Below are 23,187 nucleotides of genomic sequence, written 5' to 3'. Positions count from 1 at the left end.
CCAACATAGAAAAACAAACCTAGACCAACCCACCCAACTCACGCCCTGACCAACTAAAACAAATACATAACAAAGGAAAACAGGTCAGGAACGTGACAGTCGGTCAATCAGCCTGTTACCAACCCTTAGTAAAGTTCAGGAAAAAATAGTGTTTGATAAGATACAAAGCTATTTTACAGTAGACAAATTGACAATCGACTTTCAGCATCCTTACAGGAACGGACATTCAACAAACAAGCACAGCACTTACACAAATAAATGACAGATGATTGGCTGAGAGAAAATCGATGATAAAAATATTGTGGGGGCTGTTTTGTTAGACTTTAGTGCGGCTTTTGACATTATCGATCATAGTCTGTTGCTGGATAAACATATGTGTTATGGCTTTACACCCCCTGCTATAATGTGTTATGGCTTTACACCCCCTGCTATAATGTGGATAAAGAGTTACCTGTCTAACAGAACACAGAGGGTGTTATTAATGGAAGCCTCTCCAACAAAATCCAGTTAGAATCAGGATTTCCCCATGGATCAGCTGGAACGTCAGGCATTTGACTGGTTGGCTGGTCTGTCAGTTCAACAATCAGCTGGAGTGACTGATTGGCTGGTCTGTCAGTGGTTGAGAGATAGAGAGAAACATTTGAGGACAGTGACATTCAATACCAATACTGCCTTGCACATTCTTGCCTGATCTAGGGTGTAATCATTAGTCCAACAGTTACGAACGATAGTTTCTATTAGACACATTCAGGTATATTATCGCCGTTTCAATCGGTTTGCTTCCGTTTAAGATTTTTAATTTTTTTTGTAACAGAATCAGCGGAATGAATACACCCCAGGAACACAGTTCACTCTCATAGCAGCCACGTTGTATTCCTTCTCTTCGCTTGTGGACTTCAATGCACAACACATCAGCTGTATGTGACCAGGAGAAAAACCCTTTCCAAGCCAAACCGCTACACACAGCCTACATTGTTTTCACCATATTAGATAACGTAACGTCCTAGTCAACATAGCTATTAGAACTAACGTGTTAGTAAACCTGCTACAATCATGCAGTAACGTTACAGTGTACAGTCAGTAAGCAGTTACACCGGCGGGCCCCGGTGGCAATAAATTCATATATTTCTCTCTTGCTTAAATTAATTTGTTCAAAACTGTTCAATTATTGTCTTTCTTTCTCTTTGAGGCAATTACTCACCACAATTTTATTCACTGCAGTGCTAGCTAGCTGTAGCTTATACTTTCAGTACTAGATTCATTCTCTCATCCTTTGATCAGTTCATGCTGCAACAGCTCTGATAGGCTGGAGAACGTCCTCTGGATGTTGTCATAATTACTGTATACGACTATGGAAGGAGGTGAGAACCATGAGCCTCCTAGGTTTTGTATTGAATTCAATGTGCACAGAGGAGGATGGAAACTAGCTGTCCTCCGGGCTACACCATGGTGCTACCCTACAGAGTGCTATTGAGGCTACTGTAGACCATTGCTAAACAGTGTTTTAATCAGTTTCTTGGTGACGTGATTATATTTAGTGTAGTTTTATCTAAAAAAGCTAACTTTTTAAATGTTTTACAAGTGACATTTCTATGAAATTCACTGAGAAGGATTGTCCTCCCCTTCCTCCTCTTTAGGAGCCTCCACTGATACATAGACATTGAGTCACTGGCCACTTGGGGCGGCAGGTAGCCTAGTAACCACTAGTAACCACTAGTAACCGCTAGGCTACGCTGCCGCCCCAGTTGAAGGCATTCAGTTGTATAATTGACTACGTATCCGCCTTTCTCCACTTTAATAATGTTTACATACTGCTTTACTCATTTCATATGTACATATGTAAATATTAATATAAATAATATAATATAAATAGTAAGATATACTGTATTCTATTCTAATATATACTGAATATTAGTCAATGCCACACCGACATCACTCGTCTTAATTTAAATATTTCTTAATTCCATTATTTTACTTTTAGATTTGTGTATTGTTGTGAATTGTTAGAATTGTTAGATACTAATGCATTTATCTACATCGATAATAACATCTGCTAGAATTTGATTTGATAAATATGTGACAAATAAAATTTGATTTGATTTGAAGCGTGATTCATTACAACATAGAACGAGTTTTCAGAGTCCAATGTGATTCATTACTACAGAAAACGAGTTTCCAGAGTCCAATGTGATTCATTACTACAGAAAACGAGTTTCCAGAGTCCAATGTGATTCATTACTACAGAAAACGAGTTTCCAGAGTCCAATGTGATTCATTACTACAGAAAACGAGTTTCCAGAGTCCAATGTGATTCATTACTACAGAGAACGAGTTTCCAGAGTCCAATGTGAGCGTTACACCACTCCAGCCGACGCTTGGCATTAGGCATGGTGATCTTCGGCTTGTGTGCGGCTGCTCGTCCATGGAAACCCATTTCATTGAGCTCCCGACAGTGCTTGTGCTGATGTTTTTTCAGAGGCGGTTTGGAACTATAGTTAGTGTTGCAACCGAGGACAGACAATTTTTACATGCTACAGTACGCACTTCAGCACTCGGCGGTCCCGTTCTGTGAGCTGTGTGGTCTACCACTTCGCTGTGTGGTCTACCACTTCGCTGTGTGGTCTACCACTTCGCTGTGTGGTCTACCACTTCGCTGTGTGGTCTACCACTTCGCTGTGTGGTCTACCACTTCGCTGTGTGGTCTACCACTTCGCTGTGTGGTCTACCACTTCGCTGTGTGGTCTACCACTTCGCTGTGTGGTCTACCACTTCACTGTGTGGTCTACCACTTCACTGTGTGGTCTACCACTTCCCTGTGTGGTCTACCACTTCCCTGTGTGGTCTACCACTTCCCTGTGTGGTCTACCACTTCCCTGTGTGGTCTACCACTTCGCTGTGTGGTCTACCACTTCGCTGTGTGGTCTACCACTTCCCTGTGTGGTCTACCACTTCGCTGTGTGGTCTACCACTTCGCTGTGTGGTCTCCCACTTCGCTGTGTGGTCTACCACTTCGCTGTGTGGTCTACCACTTCGCTGTGTGGTCTACCACTTCGCTGTGTGGTCTACCACTTCGCTGTGTGGTCTACCACTTCCCTGTGTGGTCTACCACTTCGCTGTGTGGTCTACCACTTCGCTGTGTGGTCTACCACTTCGCTGTGTGGTCTACCACTTCACTGTGTGGTCTACCACTTCGCTGTGTGGTCTACCACTTCGCTGTGTGGTCTATCACTTCGCTGTGTGGTCTACCACTTCCCTGTGTGGTCTACCACTTCGCTGTGTGGTCTACCACTTCGCTGTGTGGTCTACCACTTCGCTGTGTGGTCTACCACTTCGCTGTGTGGTCTACCACTTCCCTGTGTGGTCTACCACTTCCCTGTGTGGTCTACCACTTCACTGTGTGGTCTACCACTTCGCTGTGTGGTCTACCACTTCGCTGTGTGGTCTACCACTTCACTGTGTGGTCTACCACTTCGCTGTGTGGTCTACCACTTCGCTGTGTGGTCTACCACTTCCCTGTGTGGTCTATCACTTCGCTGTGTGGTCTACCACTTCGCTGTGTGGTCTACCACTTCACTGTGTGGTCTACCATTTCGCTGTGTGGTCTACCACTTCGCTGTGTGGTCTACCACTTCGCTGTGTGGTCTACCACTTCGCTGTGTGGTCTACCACTTCGCTGTGTGGTCTACCACTTCGCTGTGTGGTCTACCACTTCACTGTGTGGTCTACCACTTCGCTGTGTGGTCTACCACTTCGCTGTGTGGTCTACCACTTCGTGGCTGAGCCGTTGTTGCTCCTAGACGTTTCCTCTTCATAATACAGCACTTAGAGTTGACTGGGGCAGCTCTAGCAGGGCAGAAATTTGACGAACTGACTTGTTGGAAAGGTGGCATCCTACCTCTCTACCTCTCTACCCTCTCTACCCTCTCTGCCTCTTATAGTACAGTAACAGCTGCAATCTGCTATCGTTCTAAAAAGGGTTTGCTAACAAAAATATTTTTTCCTCTCCTCACCCCTCTTCTCCCCCCCTCCTCCCCCATCCGTGCCACTCATCTCCTCTCCTTTCCTCTCTGCCTCCTCTCCTCTCCTCTCCTCTCCTCTCCTCTCCTCTCCTCTCCTCTCCTCTCCTCTCCTCTCCTCTCCTCTCCTCTCCTCTCCTCTCCTCTCCTCTCCTCTCCTCTCCTCTCACCTCTCTTCTCCTTCCCTCTCCTTCTATGCTTGCCACTCCCCTCCTCTCCCCTCCCTTCCCCTCTCCTCTCCTCCGCTCCCCTCCCCTCTCCTCTGCTTGCCACTCCACTCCTCTCCCCTCCCCTCCCCTCTGCTTGCCACTCCACTCCTCCTCTCCTCTCCTCTCCTCTCCTCTCCTCTCCTCTCCTCTCCTCTCCTCTCCTCTCCTCTCCTCTCCTCTCCTCTCCTCTAGGGTCTGTATGAGGAGTGTCAGTATCTCTTCCAGCCCCAGCTCATCGTTCAGAGGCTGATAGGGATCTCTGTTCTCTATCCTGGTTACTTCATAGAACAGATGGTTCCTGCCCACAACAGATCTGTGCTCTACAAGTACGTCTACTATGTCTACTCTTTCCTATTGTGACACCACTACATGTCTGTCTGTCTGTCTGTCTGTCTGTCTGTCTGTCTGTCTGTCTGTCTGTCTGTCTGTCTGTCTGTCTGTCAATTCAATTTAAGGGCTTTATTAGCATGGGAAACATATGTTAGCATTGCCAAAACAAGCAAAGTAGATAATAAACAAAAGTGAAATCAACAATAAAAATGAACAGTAAACGTTACACTCACAAACGTTCCAAAAGAATAAAGACATTTCAAATGTCATATTATGTGCAAATAGTTAAAGTACAAAAGGGAAAATAAATAAACATAAATATGGGTTGTATTTACAATGGTGTTTGTTCTTCACTGGTTGACCTTTTCTTGTGGCAACAGGTCACACATCTTGCTGCAGTGAACCACATTGTGGTATTTCACCCAATTGAAATTATTTGTGGCTCTGTGTAATCTGAGGGAAATATGTGTCTCTAATATGGTCATACATTTGGCAGGAGGTCAGGAAGTGCAGCTCAGGTTCCACCTCATTTTGTGGGCAGTGTGCACATAGCCTGTCTCCTCTTGAGAGCCATGTCTGCCTACGGCGGCCTTTCTCAATAGCAAGGCTATGCTCACTGAGTCTATACATAGTCAAAGCTTTCCTTCATTTTGGGTCACAGTGGTCAGGTTTGCTCTGTTTTTATTGTAAATTCTTTCCAATGTGTCAAGTGATTATCTTTTTGTTTTCTAATGATTTGATTGGGTCTAATTGTGTTTCTGTCCTGAGGCTCTGTGGGGTGTGTTTGTGTTTGTGAACAGAGCCTCAGAACCAGCTGGTTGAGGGGACTCTTCTCCAGGTTAATCTATCTGTAGGTGATGGCTTTGTTATGGAAGGTTTGGTAATCGCTTCCTTTTTTGGTGGTTGTAGAATTTTAACGTCTCTTTTCTGGATTTTGATAATTAGCGGGTATCATCCTAATTCTGCTCTGCATGCATTATTTGATGTTTTACGTTGTACACAGAGGATATTTTTGCAGAATTCTGCAAAAAAAGAGTGTCAATTTGGTGTTTGTCCCATTTTGTGAATTCTTGGTTGGTGAGCGGACCCCAGACCTCACAACCATAAAGGGCAATGGGTTCTATAACTGATTCAAGCATTTTTAGCCCGATCCTAATTGGGATGTCGAATTTTATGTTCCTTTTGATGACGTAGAAGGCCTTTCTTGCCTTGTCTCTCAGATCGTTCACAGCTTTGTGGAAGTTACCTGTGGCGCTGATGTTTAGGGCGAGGTATGTATAGTTTTGTGTGATCTAGGGCAACGGTGTCTAGATGGAATTTGTATTTGTGGTCCTGGAAACTGGACCTTTTTTGGAACACAATTATTTTAGTCTTACTGAGATTTACTGTCAGGGCCCAGAATCTGACAGAATCTGTGCAGAAGATCTATGTGCTGCTGTAGGCCCTCCTTGGTTGGGGACAGAAGCACCAGATAATCAGCAAACAGGAGACATTTGACTTCAGATTCTAGTAGGGTGAGGCCGGGTGCTGCAGACTGTTCTAGTGCCCTCGCCAATTCGTTGATATATATGTTGAAGAGGGTGGGGCTTAAGCTGTATCCCTGTCTCACCCCACAACCCCGTGGAAAGAAATGTGTGTGTTTTTTTGCCAATTTTAACCGCACTTGTTGTTTGTGTATTTTTATGTATTTTATAATGTTGTATGTTTTTCCCCCAAACCCATTTTCTATCAATTTGTATAGCAGGCCCTCATGCCAAATTGAGTTGAAAGCTTTTTTGAAATCAACAAAGCATGAGAAGGCTTTGCCTTGGTTTTGGTTTGTTTCTTTGTCAATTAGGGGGTGCAGGGTGAATACATGGTCGGTCGTACGGTAATTTGGTAAAATCTCGGTACATTGATGTTAATGATAATGCAGAGGATTTCCCCAAGGTTGCTGTTGACTCATATCCCACGGTAGTTATTGGGGTCAAATTTGTCTCCACTTTTGTGGATTGGGGTGATCAGTCCTTGGTTCCAAATATTGGGGAATATGCCAGAGCTGAGGATGATGTTAAAGAGTTTAAGTATAGCCAATGTCACGCCCCGGCCATAGAGAGGCTTTTATTCTCTATTTTGGTTAGGCCAGGGTGTGACTAGGGTGGGCATTCTAGTTTCTTTATTTCTATGTTTTGTATTTCTATGTTTTGGCCGGGTATGGTTCTCAATCAGGGACAGCTGTCTATCGTTGTCTCTAATTGGGAATCATACTTAGGCAGCCTTTTTTCCTTTGGTGTTTGTGGGTAGTTATCTTTGTTAGTGGCACTAAAGCCCTGTTAAGCTTCACGGTCGTTTCTTTGTTTTGTTGGCGACATTTACAATAATAAAATAAAATGTATGCTCACCATGCTGCACCTTGGTCTCTTTCCTTCCGACGGCCGTGACAGAACTACCCACCACCAAAGGACCAAGCAGCGTGGCCAGGAGGAGCAGTGATCCTGGGCCTGGGAGAAGAGAGAGTGGGGGACATATTGGACATGGGAGCAGGTTATGGCAGGGGACAAGGTCCTGCCATGGAAACAGGCGGAAGTAGCGAGGGAGGAACGACAACGATACCAGGAGTCACGGCAACGAAGCAGGCACGAGGCAGCCACCAAACATTTTTTGGGGGGGAAACACGAGGAGATTGGCTGAGTCAGGTTGGAGACCTGAGCCAACTCCTCGTGCTTACTGTAGGGAGCGTGGTACTGGTCAGGCACCGTGTTATGCGGTGGAGCGCACGGTGTCTCCAGTGCACGTTCACAGCCCGGTGCGCTACATTCCAGCTCCCCGCATCGGCTGGGCTAGAGTGAGCATCCAGCAAGGACGGAAGGTGCCGGCTCAGCGCATCTGGCCTCCAGTGCGTCTCTACGGCCCAGGATATCCTGCGCCGGCTCTGCGCACTGTGTCTCCGGTGCGCCTGCATAGCCCAGTGCGTCCTGTGCTAGCGCCCAGCAAAAAAGTAACCATCCAGCCAGGAAGGGTTGTGCAAGTTCTACGCTTGAGACCTCCAGTGCGCCTCCATGCCCGCCCCAAGCCTCCAGTCTGTCTCTCCAGCCCGGTGAGTCCGGTGCCTGCTCCACGGACCAGGACTCCTGTCTGTCTCCCCAGCCTGGTGAGTCCTGTGCCTGCTGCACGAACGAAGCCTCTAGTGATGATCCATGGCACGAAGCCTCCAGTGATGATCCATGGCACGAAGCCTCCAGTGATGATCCATGGCACGAAGCCTCCAGTGATGATCCATGGCACGAAGCCTCCAGTGATGATCCATGGCACGAAGCCTCCAGCGACGGTCTCCAGTCCGGAGCCTCCAGCAACGATCCCCAGTCCGGAGCCTCCAGCAACGATCCCCAGTCCGGAGCCTCCAGCAACGATCCCCAGTCCGGAGCCTCCAGCGACGGCCTCCAGTCCGGAGCCTCCAGCGACGGCCTCCAGTCCGGGGCCTGCAACAAGGGTCCCCAGTCCGTGGCCTGCAACGAGGGTTCCCAGTCTGGGGCCTGCAATGAGGGTCCCCAGTTCGGGGCCTGCAGCGAGGGTTCCCAGTCCGGGGCCTGCAGCGAGGGTCCCCAGTCCAGGGTCGGCGACGAGGGTCCCCGCACCAGAAGCACCACCAAAGTGGGAGGAGCCAGAGGTGGAGCAGGGTCTACGTCCGGCACCGGAGCCGCCGCCGTGAATAGATGCCCACCCGGACCCTCCCCTATAGAGTCAGGTTTTGCGGCCGGAGTCCGCACTTTTGGGGGGGGGGGGGGGGGGGGGTACTATCACGCCCTGGCCATAGAGAGGCTTTTATTCTCTATTTTGGTTAGGCCAGGGTGTGACTAGGGTGGGCATTCTAGTTTCTTTATTTCTATGTTTTGTATTTCTATGTTTTGGCCGGGTATGGTTCTCAATCAGGGACAGCTGTCTATCGTTGTCTCTGATTTGGAATCATACTTAGGCAGCCTTTTTTCCTTTGGTGTTTGTGGGTAGTTATCTTTGTTAGTGGCACTAAAGCCCTGATAAGCTTCACGGTAGTTTCTTTGTTTTGTTGGCGACATTTACAATAATAAAATAAAATGTACGCTCACCATGCTGCACCTTGGTCTCCTTCCGACGACGGCCGTGACAGCCAATTGGAATTTGGGGTCTGCGTATTTTATCATGTCATTTAGGAGGCCGTCAACACCGCAGGACTTTTTGCCGTTTCTCAATTTCTTTGTTAGGTTTTTGGATTCTTCATCAAACTGTTTGTCATTGTTGTTCATTATCTTAGGTTGTCTCTTTGACATTTTTTGATTTGATAGAGAAGCTGAGAGGTCAAATATACTGTTTAGGTTTCTACTGACAAGTTTTACACCTTCACTATTACAGTGAAACATTTTGTCCAGGAAATTGTCTGGAAGGGATTGAATTTGTTGTTGCTGAATAGTTTTTTGGTAGATTTCCACACTATCTTCCTTCCATCTATAGCATGTCCTAATATTATTTAGTTCCTTTGGCTTTGATGCCTCATGATTGAGTATTGCTCTGTTCAAGTAGACTGTGATTTTGCTGTGATCTGATAAGGGTGTCAGTGGGCTGACTGTGAACGCTCTGAGAGACTCTGGGTTGAAGTCAATGATAAAGTACTCTACAGTGCTACTGCCAAGAGATGAGCTATAGGTGTACCTACCATAGGACTCTGGGTTGAGGTCAGTGATAAAGTGGTCTACAGTATTACTGCCAAGAGATGAGCTATAGGTGTTCCTACCATAGGAGTCCCCTTGGAGCCTACAATTGACTATGTACATACCCAGCATGCAACAGAGCTGCAGAAGTTGTGAAACATTTTTGTTGGTTGTTTTGTCATAGTTGTGCCTAGGGTGGCATATTTGGGAGGGAATGCTGTCACCTCCAGGTATGTGTTTGTCCCCCTATGTGCTGAGAGTGTCAGTGTCCTGACCTTAGAGATCCTTTTTATTCTCTATGTTGGTTAGGTCGGGGTGTGACTAGGTTGGGGTCATCTAGGTTGTTTCATGTCTATGTTGGTTAGGTCGGGGTGTGACTAGGGTGGGTCATCTAGGTTGTTGTATGTCTATGTTGGTTAGGTCGGGGTGTGACTAGGGTGGGGTCATCTAGGTTGTTGTATGTCTATGTTGGTTAGGTCGGGGTGTGACTAGGGTGGGGTCATCTAGGTTGTTGTATGTCTATGTTGGTTAGGTCGGGGTGTGACTAGGGTGGGGTCATCTAGGTTGTTGTATGTCTATGTTGGTTAGGTCGGGGTGTGACTAGGGTGGGTCATCTAGGTTGTTGTATGTGTATGTTGGTTAGGTCGGGGTGTGACTAGGGTGGGGTCATCTAGGTTGTTGTATGTCTATGTTGGTTAGGTCGGGGTGTGACTAGGGTGGGGTCATCTAGGTTGTTGTATGTCTATGTTGGTTAGGTCGGGGTGTGACTAGGGTGGGTCATCTAGGTTGGTTTCATTTCTATGTTGGTTAGGTCGGGGTGTGACTAGGGTGGGTCATCTAGGTTGGTTTCATTTCTATGTTGGTTAGGTCGGGGTGTGACTAGGGTGGGGTCATCTAGGTTGTTGTATGTCTATGTTGGTTAGGTCGGGGTGTGACTAGGGTGGGTCATCTAGGTTGTTGCATTTCTATGTTGGTTAGGTCGGGGTGTGACTAGGGTGGGTCATCTAGGTTATTGCATTTCTATGTTGGTTAGGTCGGGGTGTGACTAGGGCGGGTCATCTAGGTTGGTTTCATTTCTATGTTGGCCTGGTATGGTTCCCAGTCAGAGGCAGCTGCTTATCGTTGTCTCTGATTGGGGATCATATTTAATCAGCCTTTTCCCCACTGGGTTTTTGTGAGGTCTTGTCTAGTTGCCTGCGAGCACTACATTAGTCTTGTCTTATGTCGAGCACTACATTAGTCTTGTCTTGTCTATGTCGAGCACTACATTAGTCTTGTCTTGTCTATGTCGAGCACTACATTAGTCTTGTCTTGTCTATGTCGAACACTACGTTAGTCTTGTCTTGTCTTATGTCGAGCACTACATTAGTCTTGTCTTGTCTATGTCGAGCACTACATTAGTCTTGTCTTGTCTATGTCGGGCACTACATTAGTCTTGTCTATGTCGGGCACTACATTAGTCTTGTCTTGTCTATGTCGAGCACTACATTAGTCTTGTCTTGTCTATGTCGAGCACTACATTAGTCTTGTCTTGTCTATGTCGAGCACTACATTAGTCTTGTCTTGTCTATGTCGAGCACTACATTAGTCTTGTCTTGTCTATGTCGAGCACTACATTAGTCTTGTCTTGTCTATGTCGAGCACTACATTAGTCTTGTCTTGTCTATGTCGAGCACTACATTAGTCTTGTCTTGTCTATGTCGAGCACTACATTAGTCTTGTCTTGTCTATGTCGAGCACTACATTAGTCTTGTCTTGTCTATGTCGAGCACTACATTAGTCTTGTCTTGTCTTATGTCGAGCACTACATTAGTCTTGTCTATGTCGAGCACTACATTAGTCTTGTCTTGTCTATGTCGAGCACTACATTAGTCTTGTCTTGTCTATGTCGAGCACTACATTAGTCTTGTCTTGTCTATGTCGAGCACTACATTAGTCTTGTCTTGTCTATGTCGAGCACTACATTAGTCTTGTCTTGTCTATGTCGAGCACTACATTAGTCTTGTCTTGTCTTATGTCGAGCACTACATTAGTCTTGTCTATGTCGAGCACTACATTAGTCTTGTCTTGTCTATGTCGAACACTACATTAGTCTTGTCTTGTCTATGTCGAGCACTACATTAGTCTTGTCTATGTCGAGCACTACATTAGTCTTGTCTTGTCTTATGTCGAGCACTACATTAGTCTTGTCTATGTCGAGCACTACATTAGTCTTGTCTTGTCTATGTCGAGCACTACATTAGTCTTGTCTTGTCTATGTCGAGCACTACATTAGTCTTGTCTTGTCTATGTCGAGCACTACATTAGTCTTGTCTTGTCTATGTCGAGCACTACATTAGTCTTGTCTTGTCTATGTCGAGCACTACATTAGTCTTGTCTTGTCTATGTCGAGCACTACATTAGTCTTGTCTTGTCTATGTCGAGCACTACATTAGTCTTGTCTTGTCTATGTCGAGCACTACATTAGTCTTGTCTTGTCTATGTCGAGCACTACATTAGTCTTGTCTTGTCTATGTCGAGCACTACATTAGTCTTGTCTTGTCTTATGTCGAGCACTACATTAGTCTTGTCTATGTCGAGCACTACATTAGTCTTGTCTTGTCTATGTCGAGCACTACATTAGTCTTGTCTTGTCTATGTCGAGCACTACATTAGTCTTGTCTTGTCTATGTCGAGCACTACATTAGTCTTGTCTTGTCTATGTCGAGCACTACATTAGTCTTGTCTTGTCTATGTCGAGCACTACATTAGTCTTGTCTTGTCTATGTCGAGCACTACATTAGTCTTGTCTTGTCTTATGTCGAGCACTACATTAGTCTTGTCTATGTCGAGCACTACATTAGTCTTGTCTTGTCTATGTCGAACACTACATTAGTCTTGTCTTGTCTATGTCGAGCACTACATTAGTCTTGTCTTGTCTATGTCGAGCACTACATTAGTCTTCTCTTGTCTTATGTCGAGCACTACATTAGTCTTGTCTATGTCGAGCACTACATTAGTCTTGTCTTGTCTATGTCGAGCACTACATTAGTCTTGTCTTGTCTTATGTCGAGCACTACATTAGTCTTGTCTTGTCTATGTCGAACACTACATTAGTCTTGTCTTGTCTATGTCAAGCACTACATTAGTCTTGTCTTGTCTATGTCGAGCACTACGTTAGTCTTGTCTATGTCGAGCACTACATTAGTCTTGTCTTGTCTTATGTCGAGCACTACATTAGTCTTGTCTTGTCTATGTCGAGCACTACATTAGTCTTGTCTTGTCTTATGTCGAGCACTAAATTAGTCTTGTCTTGTCTTATGTCGAGCACTACATTAGTCTTGTCTTGTCTATGTCGAGCACTACATTAGTCTTGTCTTGTCTATGTCGAGCACTACATTAGTCTTGTCTTGTCTATGTCGAGCACTACATTAGTCTTGTCTTGTCTATGTCGAGCACTACATTAGTCTTGTCTTGTCTATGTCGGGCACTACATTAGTCTTGTCTATGTCGAGCACTACATTAGTCTTGTCTGTGTCGAGCACTACATTAGTCTTGTCTTGTCTATGTCGAGCACTACATTAGTCTTGTCTTGTCTATGTCGAGCACTACATTAGTCTTGTCTTGTCTATGTCGAGCACTACATTAGTCTTGTCTTGTCTTATGTCGAGCACTACATTAGTCTTGTCTTGTCTATGTCGAGCACTACATTAGTCTTGTCTTGTCTATGTCGAGCACTACATTAGTCTTGTCTTGTCTTATGTCGAGCACTACATTAGCCTTGTCTTGTCTATGTCGAGCACTACATTAGTCTTGTCTTGTCTATGTCGAGCACTACATTAGTCTTGTCTTGTCTTATGTCGAGCACTACATTAGTCTTGTCTTGTCTATGTCGAGCACTACATTAGTCTTGTCTTGTCTATGTCGAGCACTACATTAGTCTTGTCTATGTCGAGCACTACATTAGTCTTGTCTTGTCTATGTCGGGCACTACATTAGTCTTGTCTTGTCTATGTCGAGCACTACATTAGTCTTGTCTATGTCGAGCACTACATTAGTCTTGTCTTGTCTATGTCGGGCACTACATTAGTCTTGTCTATGTCGAGCACTACATTAGTCTTGTCTTGTCTATGTCGAGCACTACATTAGTCTTGTCTTGTCTATGTCGAGCACTACATTAGTCTTGTCTTATGTCGAGCACTACATTAGTCTTGTCTTGTCTATGTCGAGCACTACATTAGTCTTGTCTTGTCTATGTCGAGCACTACATTAGTCTTGTCTTGTCTATGTCGAGCACTACATTAGTCTTGTCTTGTCTTATGTCGAGCACTACATTAGTCTTGTCTTGTCTTATGTCGAGCACTACATTAGTCTTGTCTTATGTCGAGCACTACATTAGTCTTGTCTTATGTCGAGCACTACATTAGTCTTGTCTTATGTCGAGCACTACATTAGTTTCATGTTTCGTTTTGTGCTTTATTGTTCTCTGTGAGTTTCATCCAATAAACTGGAACTCGAAGCACGCTGTGCCTTGGTCCATTAATTCAACCAACAATCGTGACAGTCAGGTTCGTGTCCGGTTCTGGCGTTTAGGTCACCACAGACTAGTACATGTCCCTGGGCCAGGAAATGATTGATCTCCCCTCCAGGATGGAGAAGCTGTCTTCATTAAAGGGGATTCTTGTGGGGGCTTGGGATATAGGTAGCACACAGGAGGACATTTTTCTCTGTTCAGATCATTTCCTTTTGAATTTCTAGCCGAATGTAAAATGTTCCCGTTTTGATAAATTTAATAGAGTGAGTTAGGTCTGCTCTTTACCAAATCTTCCCTTTTTCACACCTGGTAGTTTGGTGGGTGGGACTGCCAGCTCTCTGTAACCTAGAGGGCAACCAGTGGGTCTGTCTCCTCTATACCACCCACCTGGTAGTGTGGTGGATGGGACTACCAGCTCTCTGTAACCTAGAGGGCAACCAGTGGGTCCATCTCCTCTATACCACCCACCTGGTAGTGTGGTGGATGGGACTACCAGCTCTCTGTAACCTAGAGGGTAACCAGTGGGTCCGTCTCCTCTATACCACCCACCTGGTAGTGTGGTGGGTGGGACTGCCAGCTCTCTGTAACCTAGAGGGCAACCAGTGGGTCCATCTCCTCTATACCACCCACCTGGTAGTGTGGTGGATGGGACTACCAGCTCTCTGTAACCTAGAGGGCAACCAGTGGGTCCATCTCCTCTATACCACCCACCTGGTAGTGTGGTGGATGGGACTACCAGCTCTCTGTAACCTAGAGGGTAACCAGTGGGTCCGTCTCCTCTATACCACCCACCTGGTAGTTTGGTGGGTGGGACTGCCAGCTCTCTGTAACCTAGAGGGTAACCAGTGGGTCTGTCTCCTCTATACCACCCACCTGGTAGTTTGGTGGGTGGGACTGCCAGCTCTCTGTAACCTAGAGGGTAACCAGTGAGTCCGTCTCCTCTATACCACCCACCTGGTAGTTTGGTGGGTGGGACTGCCAGCTCTCTGAAACCTAGAGGGCAACCAGTGGGTCCATATCCTCTATGCCACCCACCTGGTAGTGTGGTGGATGGGACTACCAGTTTGCTGTAACCTAGAGGGAAACCAGTGGGTCCATCTCCTCTATACCACCCACCTGGTAGTGTGGTGGATGGGACTACCAGCTCTCTGTAACCTAGAGGACAACCAGTGGGTCCGTCTCCTCTATACCACCCACCTGGTAGTGTGGTGGATGGGACTACCAGCTCTCTGTAACCTAGAGTGCAACCAGTGGGTCCGTCTCCTCTATACCACCCACCTGGTAGTGTGGTGGATGGGACTACCAGCTCTCTGTAACCTGGAGGGCAACCAGTGGGTCCGTCTCCTCTATACCACCCACCTGGTAGTGTGGTGGATGGGACTGCCAGCTCTCTGAAACCTAGAGGGCAACCAGTGGGTCCGTTTCCTCTATACCACCCACCTGGTAGTGTGGTGGATGGGACTACCAGCTCTCTGTAACCTAGAGGGTAACCAGTGGGTCCGTCTCCTCTATACCACCCACCTGGTAGTCTGGTGGATGGGACTACCAGCTCTCTGTAACCTAGAGGTTAACCAGTGGGTCCGTCTCCTCTATACCACCCACCTGGTAGTGTGGTGGATGGGACTACCAGCTCTCTGTAACCTAGAGGACAACCAGTGGGTCCGTCTCCTCTATACCACCCACCTGGTAGTGTGGTGGATGGGACTACCAGCTCTCTGTAACCTAGAGGACAACCAGTGGGTCAGTCTCCTCTATACCACCCACCTGGTAGTGTGGTGGATGGGACTACCAGCTCTCTGTAACCTAGAGGGCAACCAGTGGGTCCGTCTCCTCTATACCACCCACCTGGTAGTGTGGTGGATGGGACTACCAGCTCTCTGTAACCTAGAGGGAAACCAGTGGGTCAGTCTCCTCTATACCATGTTTCTTGTAGGATGACAATGTCTTTATTTCTGGGTTCCTGCTCTCTCTCTCTCTCTCTCTCTCTCTCTCTCTCTCTCTCTCTCTCTCTCTCTCTCTCTCTCTCTCTCTCTCTCTCTCTCTCTCTCTCTCTCTCTCTCTCTCTCTCTCTCTCTCTCTCTCTCTCTCTCTCTCTCTCTCTCTCTCTCTCTCTCTCTCTCTCTCTCTCGGAACTAACTGTGTATTACGGGTCAATTCAACATCATACAGAGAGTTTGCATAGCGTTATTCATTCTAAATCTGTTCTCTTCTAATGCTTAGAAAACATTCTCCTGGTAGGACTACTGAATGTCAATGATGAATTAATCAGGTGTGAAACGAGCCCGGTGGAGTGGAAGCTAGCTAATGAAGGAAACAATAATTACTTATTATTTATTCTTTTTAATTTTCAAATGGAAAATCTACATTCATAATAACCTGTTTATCTGAACGTCCTAAATAGTCTATAGAAAACAATTCATGTTGTCGTTTATTCTGTGGTTTAAGCTCTTGTTGGTAACGTTCGTTTGATGTGCAACATAAGGCTAAATTAATTGGACTGAAAGGACAAATAGAAAACAACTGATTAAAAAAACAACCGATAGTCCTTTGGATGAAAACACAAACATTTACTTTCTCATAGAGTTCATCTCCACAATGTTGTACAGCTAATTCATCCTAATTAGATTTTGAATAATGTCAATATTTTCTAGAATAAATAATGCTTTTTCTGTCGCCTGACGATCAATCAGTACAATGGGGCGATAAAAATGATGGTAACAATACAGATGATAATGATGAGAATAATGATGATAAGGATGTTAATGATGATGATGATGCTGATGATAATGATGCTGATAATAATACCGATGATAATAATGCAGATGGTAATGATGTTAATGAGGATAATAATGATGATAATAATGATGATAATAGTGATGATAATGAAGGTGAAAATGACGATAATAATGATCATGAAAATGATGATAATGGCGATAACAACGGCGATAATGCCGATGACGATAATGCCGATGATAATAATAGGGATGATGATAATCATGAATAATGGCGATACTGATAATAATGATGACGATAACACTGACGATAATGCCGATGATACCGGCGCTAACGATGACAATGATGATAATAACGATAATGATGATAATAATGATGCTAATAATGATACAGATAATAATGATGATGATAATAATACTGATAAAGATGATGATGTTAATAACGCTGATAATAATGATGATAATAAGTATGATGATAATGATGATGATAATGATGATGCCGATAATGATGATGAAAATGCAGATAATAATGCAGATAAATAATGCTGATAATAGCGATGATGATAATGATGATGATAATTATGATGATAATGATGATAATAATGCTAATAATGATGACAATAAATATGGCGATAAAGCGGATGATAAAGCTGATGATAATGCTGACAATAATGATGTTAATAATGATAACAATGATAATAATAGTGATGATAATAATTATGATGATAGTTATGCTGATAATGATGACAATAACGATGATAATAATGGCGATAATGACGATGATAATGACGATGATGATAATGACAATGATGATGATAAGGCCGACAATACTGCCGGTAATAATGCAGATGATAATAATGCTGATGATATCAATGATGATAATGATGATGATAATGACGACGATAGCGATGCTGGTAATAATGACGACAATAAAGCTGATGATAGCGCTGACGATAATGCGGACAATAATTATGTTAATAATGATAATAATGATGATAATGATGATAATAATAATGACGATAATAATGATGATAATGATGATAATGATGATAATAATAATGACGATAATAATGATGATAATGATGGTAACGATGATAATGATGATGATGATAATGATGGTAATAATAATGACGATAATAATGATGATAATGATGGTAACGATGATAATGATGATGATGATAATGATGGTAATAATGATGCAGAACATTACTGCATGTTTCTTTATTAACCACTTTATAGAACAGCCTGTGTGGATGCATATTATGAATGAATTTACTCTGTTAAACACAAAAAAAAACTATATTTTAAGTGAGAATTTAAGACTGGTCTGGAGCAGAAAAAGAAAGGAAATTCACACGAGCACAAGTATGAGCACAAGTATGAGCACAAGTACCCATGCTCTACCACGGTTCTCCAGCACACAGCTTTCACCTACAATAGTGTCTATAATGGTCTGCTGTACTTTAAACAACATGCTTCTCACCACAGGGCAGAATAAGGTTCAAATCCTCTCTCAAACAGTCTACGTCATACTCTTCAGGGCTAATGCACCTTCAAGAAAATATAAATACTGTATTGCATTTTCAGATATACTGTAAATGTGTTTTTGTTATTTTTTTTTGCAGAGTGTTCATCCCCAGTTACGTGTCCAGTGTAAAGGTCCAACTGGCTAACTGCAGCACACACCCCAGAGACCAACAAACCAGGGGACAGACGGGAGACACCAGGGGACAGACGGGAGACAGAGACAGTACTGGAGACAGCTGTTCTGTTGTCTTAAAGATCAGAGCCAGAGCTCCTCCCGTCCACAACTCATCAGCTCTGGACTGCAGGGAGTGGTCACCCTGTGAGCTTGACACACCCCTTCCTGCCTGGGAACACTGGTACTATATCCTGGTGGAGCGTTACCTAAGCAACCAGGACGTATACTTCCGCATCGGGGTGCAGGTCACAGGTAGGCAGTGATGGTTTCTTTCTTTCCCTCTCTCTGTCTCTTGTCTCTTGTCTCTGTGTTCTGCAGAGGTTTGAGGCGTTATTTGTGTTGTATGTCTAGTCTGTGGGATCAAACCAATCTCTCTGTAGTGGGACATGATATTGAGAGTTTCCTGTTCTGTCTGTGTCCTAACGAGGGAGTGCCCTGTTCTGTCTGTGTACTAACGAGGGAGTGTCCTGTTATGTGTGTGTCCTAACGAGGGAGTGTCCTGTTCTGTCTTTATCCTAACGAGGGAGTGCCCTGTTCTGTCTGTGTCCTAACGAGGGAGTGTCCTGTTCTGTCTGTGTCCTAACGAGGGAGTGCCCTGTTATGTCTGTGTCCTAACGAGGGAGTGTCCTGTTATGTCTGTGTCCTAACGAGGGAGTGTCCTGTTATGTGTGTGTCCTAACGAGGGAGTGCCCTGTTCTGTCTGTGTCCTAACGAGGGAGTGTCCTGTTATGTCTGTATCTTAACGAGCGTCTCGTCTGTAAGGAGATCAAACCACTCAGATCCCTTTGAGACTGCAGCAGCGTGTCATTATAGAAAGCCTTCTATATCATAACACTCACAGTCACACTCTTTCATGGCGATTTAACTGAAGCATTCTGAAGTATCGTGCAGGTCTGTTTATCCTCGAGATGTAAGCGTGTGTTAACAGCAAAGCCACGAGATCAGTCACACACACGTGCACGCACGTACACCGGAGCCTTGCACGGGCATTACATTTAAGCCCGAGCCGTACCCAGACCCAATTGCTTCTTCGAAATTTAAGGCCCGACCCTAAAATCAGAAATAACTTTCTTCATTAGTAAATCCGTTAGCTGCTTGTCTCTGTCTCAGTCGTAGCTGCTCCTGGCTGCCCTACCACTCCGCATGTATAAGTATCCATAGAAACAGCTCTGCTTTGAGCTGCTCAACGACCAGACATTAGAGTAGAGCTGTTAGCTAGCTACTTTTAATTAACTCCGACAAAACTCACGGAACAGTCTTATTTTTTGTGTGAAATAATCTCTCTTTGTCAACTCAGACAATGTTTTGGTCTTCTATTTGACCAGGTTGAAGCCTTTCTGACACCATGATCTTACCAGCAGAGCAGAACCATGTGTCTGACACCATGATTTACCAGCAGAGCAGAAGCAAGTGGCTCAGCTTCAAAATGTTTGTGATCAATTTAGTCATTCTTGAAAATGATTTTGGAGCCCTGCCCGTTTCCTAGTATTGAATAAAAAAGACAGGTTCTACCCGGCCCTGACCTGATGTATAGAGCTGTGGGGCTTGGTTCGGGCAGCAGAGCTACGTTACAGAGAGTTGGGGGGCTTGGTTCGGTCAGCAGGGCTACGTTACAGAGAGTTGGGGGGCTTGGTTCGGTCAGCAGGGCTACGGTACAGAGAGTTGGGGGGCTTGGTTCGGTCAGCAGGGCTACGGGACAGAGAGCTAGGGGGCTTGGTTCGGTCAGCAGGGCTACGTTACAGAGAGCTGAGGGGCTTGGTTCGGGCAGCAGGGCTACGGTACAGAGAGTTGAGGGGCTTGGTTCGGTCAGCAGGGCTATGGTACAGAGAGTTGAGGGGCTTGGTTCGGTCAGCAGGGCTACGTTACAGAGAGTTGGGGGCTTGGTTCGGTCAGCAGGGCTACGGTACAGAGAGCTGGGGGGCGTGGTTCGGCCAGCAGGGCTACGGTACAGAGAGTTGAGGGGCTTGGTTCGGTCAGCAGGGCTACGGTACAGAGAGTTGAGGGGCTTGGTTCGGTCAGCAGGGCTACGGTACAGAGAGTTGAGGGGCTTGGATCGGTCAGCAGGGCTACGGTACAGAGAGTTGAGGGGCTTGGTTCGGTCAGCAGGGCTACGTTACAGAGAGTTGGGGGGCTTGGTTCGGGCAGCAGGGCTACGTTACAGAGAGTTGGGGGGCTTGGTTCGGTCAGCAGGGCTACGGTACAGAGAGCTGAGGGGGCTTGGTTCGGTCAGCAGGGCTACGGTACAGAGAGTTGGGGGGCTTGGTTCGGTCAGCAGGGCTACGTTACAGAGAGTTGGGGGGCTTAGTTCGGTCAGCAGGGCTACGTTACAGAGAGTTGGGGGGCTTGGTTCGGTCAGCAGGGCTACGGTACAGAGAGCTGGGGGGCTTGGTTCGGTCAGCAGGGCTACGTTACAGAGAGCTGGGGGGCTTGGTTCGGGCAGCAGGGCTACGGTACAGAGAGTTGAGGGGCTTGGTTCGGGCAGCAGGGCTACGTTACAGAGAGCTGGGGGGCTTGGTTCGGGCAGCAGGGCTACGGTACAGAGAGTTGAGGGGCTTGGTTCGGTCAGCAGGGCTACTGTACAGAGAGTTGGGGGGCTTGGTTCGGTCAGCAGGGCTACGGTACAGAGAGTTGGGGGGGCTTGGTTCGGTCAGCAGGGCTACGTTACAGAGAGCTGAGGGGCTTGGTTCGGGCAGCAGGGTTACGGTACAGAGAGCTGGGGGGCTTGGTTCGGTCAGCAGGGCTACGGTACAGAGAGCTGGGGGGCTTTGAACAGGGTACTAACGTCTTTTAATAACATAACTGGCTGGCAGAGTTTTGGCTGTCCCGTTAGGCAAAACAACGAGACGTGTCTAGTAATATCTGATTAAAGATGAACATCTTGATGATCTGATCTGGGATTCTGTCCCCCTGGCTCATATGGTTCTGTCCCCCTGGCTCATATGGTCCTGTCCCCTGGCTCATATGGTCCTGTCCCCCTGGCTCATATGGTCCTGTCCCCTGGCTCATATGGTCCTGTCCCCTGGCTCATATGGTCCTGTCCCCCTGGCTCATATGGTCCTGTCCCCCTGGCTCATATGGTCCTGTCCCCCTGGCTCATATGGTCCTGTCCCCCTGGCTCATATGGTCCTGTCCCCCTGGCTCACATGCCCCTGGCCCCTGGCTCATATGGTCCTGTCCCCCTTGCTCATATGGTCCTGTCCCCCTGGCTCATATCCCCCTGGCCCCTGGCTCATATGGTCCTGTCCCCCTGGCTCATATGGTCCTGTCCCCCTTGCTCATATGGTCCTGTCCCCCTGGCTCATATGCCCCTGGCCCCTGGCTCATATGGTCCTGTCCCCCTGGCTCATATGGTCCTGTCCCCCTGGCTCATATGCACCTGTCCCCCTGGCCCAAATCCCCCTGGCCCCTGGCTCATATGGTCCTGTCCCCCTGGCTCATATGGTCCTGGCCCCTGGCTCGTTGGCCCCTGGCTCATATGGTCCTGTCCCCCTGGCTCATATGGTCCTGTCCCCCTGGCTCATATGCACCTGTCCCCCTGGCCCATATCCCCCTGGCCCCTGGCTCATATGGTCCTGTCCCCCTGGCTCATATGGTCCTGCCCCCCTGGCTCATATGGTCCTGTCCCCCTGGCTCATATGGTCCTGGCCCCTGGCTCATATGGTCCTGTCCCCCTGGCTCATATGGTCCTGTCCCCTGGCTCATATGGTCCTGTCCCCCTGGCTCATATGCCCCTGGCCCCTGGCTCATATGGTCCTGTCCCCCTGGCTCATATGGTCCTGTCCCCCTGGCTCATATGCACCTTTCCCCCTGGCCCAAATCCCCCTGGCCCCTGGCTCATATGGTCCTGTCCCCCTGGCTCATATGGTCCTGTCCCCCTGGCTCATATGGTCCTGTCCCCCTGGCTCATATCGTCCTGGCCCCTGGCTCATTGGCACCTGGCTCATATGGTCCTGTCCCCCTGGCTCATATGGTCCTGTCCCCCTGGCTCATATGCACCTGTCCCCCTGGCCCATATCCCCCTGGCCCCTGGCTCATATGGTCCTGTCCCCCTGGCTCATATGGTCCTGTCCCCCTGGCTCATATGGTCCTGTCCCCCTGGCTCATATGGTCCTGGCCCCTGGCTCATATGGTCCTGTCCCCCTGGCTCATATGGTCCTGGCCCCTGGCTCATATGGTCCTGGCCCCTGGCCCATATCCCCCTGGCCCCTGGCTCATATGGTCCTGTCCCCCTGGCTCATATGCCCCTGTCCCCCTGGCTCATATGCACCTGTCCCCCTGGCCCATATCCCCCTGGCCCCTGGCTCATATGGTCCTGTCCCCCTGGCTCATTGGCCCCTGGCTCATATGCCCCTGGCCCCTGGCTCATATGCCCCTGGCCCCTGGCTCATATGGTCCTGTCCCCTGGCTCATATGGTCCTGGCCCCTGGCTCATATGGTCCTGGCCCCTGGCTCATTGGCCCCTGGCTCATATGCCCCTGGCCCCTGGCTCATATGCCCCTGGCCCCTGGCTCATTGGCCCCTGGCTCATATGCCCCTGGCCCCTGGCTCATATGGTCCTGTCCCCCTGGCTCATATGGTCCTGTCCCCTGGCTCATATGGTCCTGGCCCCTGGCTATGGCTTCTCTTTGGGTTTTAGAGCTAAACAACCTTTATTATGAAATAATTTGTGCATCAGCCTGGCAGGGGCTGGTATGACCAGGTGGTGGTTGGGCTGGTATGACCAGGTGGTGGTTGGGCTGGTAGGACCAGGTGGGCTGGTAGGACCAGGTGGTGGTTGGGCTGGTAGGACCAGGTGGTGGGTGGGCTGGTAGGACCAGGTGGTGGCTGGGCTGGTATGACCAGGTGGTGGTTGGGCTGGTAGGACCAGGTGGTGGTTGGACTGGTAAGACCAGGTGGTGGTTGGGCTGGTAGGACCAGGTGGTGGTTGGACTGGTAGGACCAGGTGGTGGTTGGGCTGGTAGGACCAGGTGGTGGTTGGGCTGGTATGACCAGGTGGTGGTTGGGCTGGTAGGACCAGGTGGACT

General features: G+C 47.3%; 1 protein-coding gene across 4 annotated transcripts in view; it reads left to right on the top strand.

Annotated features, from left to right (window-relative positions):
- tmem8b (transmembrane protein 8B) overlaps positions 1 to 23,187 on the top strand; it is a 243,656-nt gene that overhangs the window by 80,963 nt on the left and 139,506 nt on the right. For 3 of the 4 annotated variants that reach the window (XR_008755083.1, XR_008755084.1, XM_055887873.1), the window contains exons 3-4: positions 4,418 to 4,551; positions 18,087 to 18,415. Coding sequence is in view for 2 of the 4 variants with exons in the window: in XM_055887873.1 (XP_055743848.1) it covers positions 4,517 to 4,551; positions 18,087 to 18,415 (364 nt within the window). In the remaining 2 variants the exon portion in view is untranslated. The remainder of the gene's footprint in view (positions 1 to 4,417; positions 4,552 to 18,086; positions 18,416 to 23,187) is intronic. The other variant, XM_055887874.1, reaches the window with a different exon arrangement.

Source organism: Salvelinus fontinalis, chromosome 28 (genome assembly GCF_029448725.1).
Source record: "Salvelinus fontinalis isolate EN_2023a chromosome 28, ASM2944872v1, whole genome shotgun sequence".
NCBI lineage: Eukaryota > Metazoa > Chordata > Actinopteri > Salmoniformes > Salmonidae > Salvelinus > Salvelinus fontinalis.
Note: the sequence above shows the minus strand (reverse complement) of the source record. Positions and strands in the feature narration are given on the sequence as shown.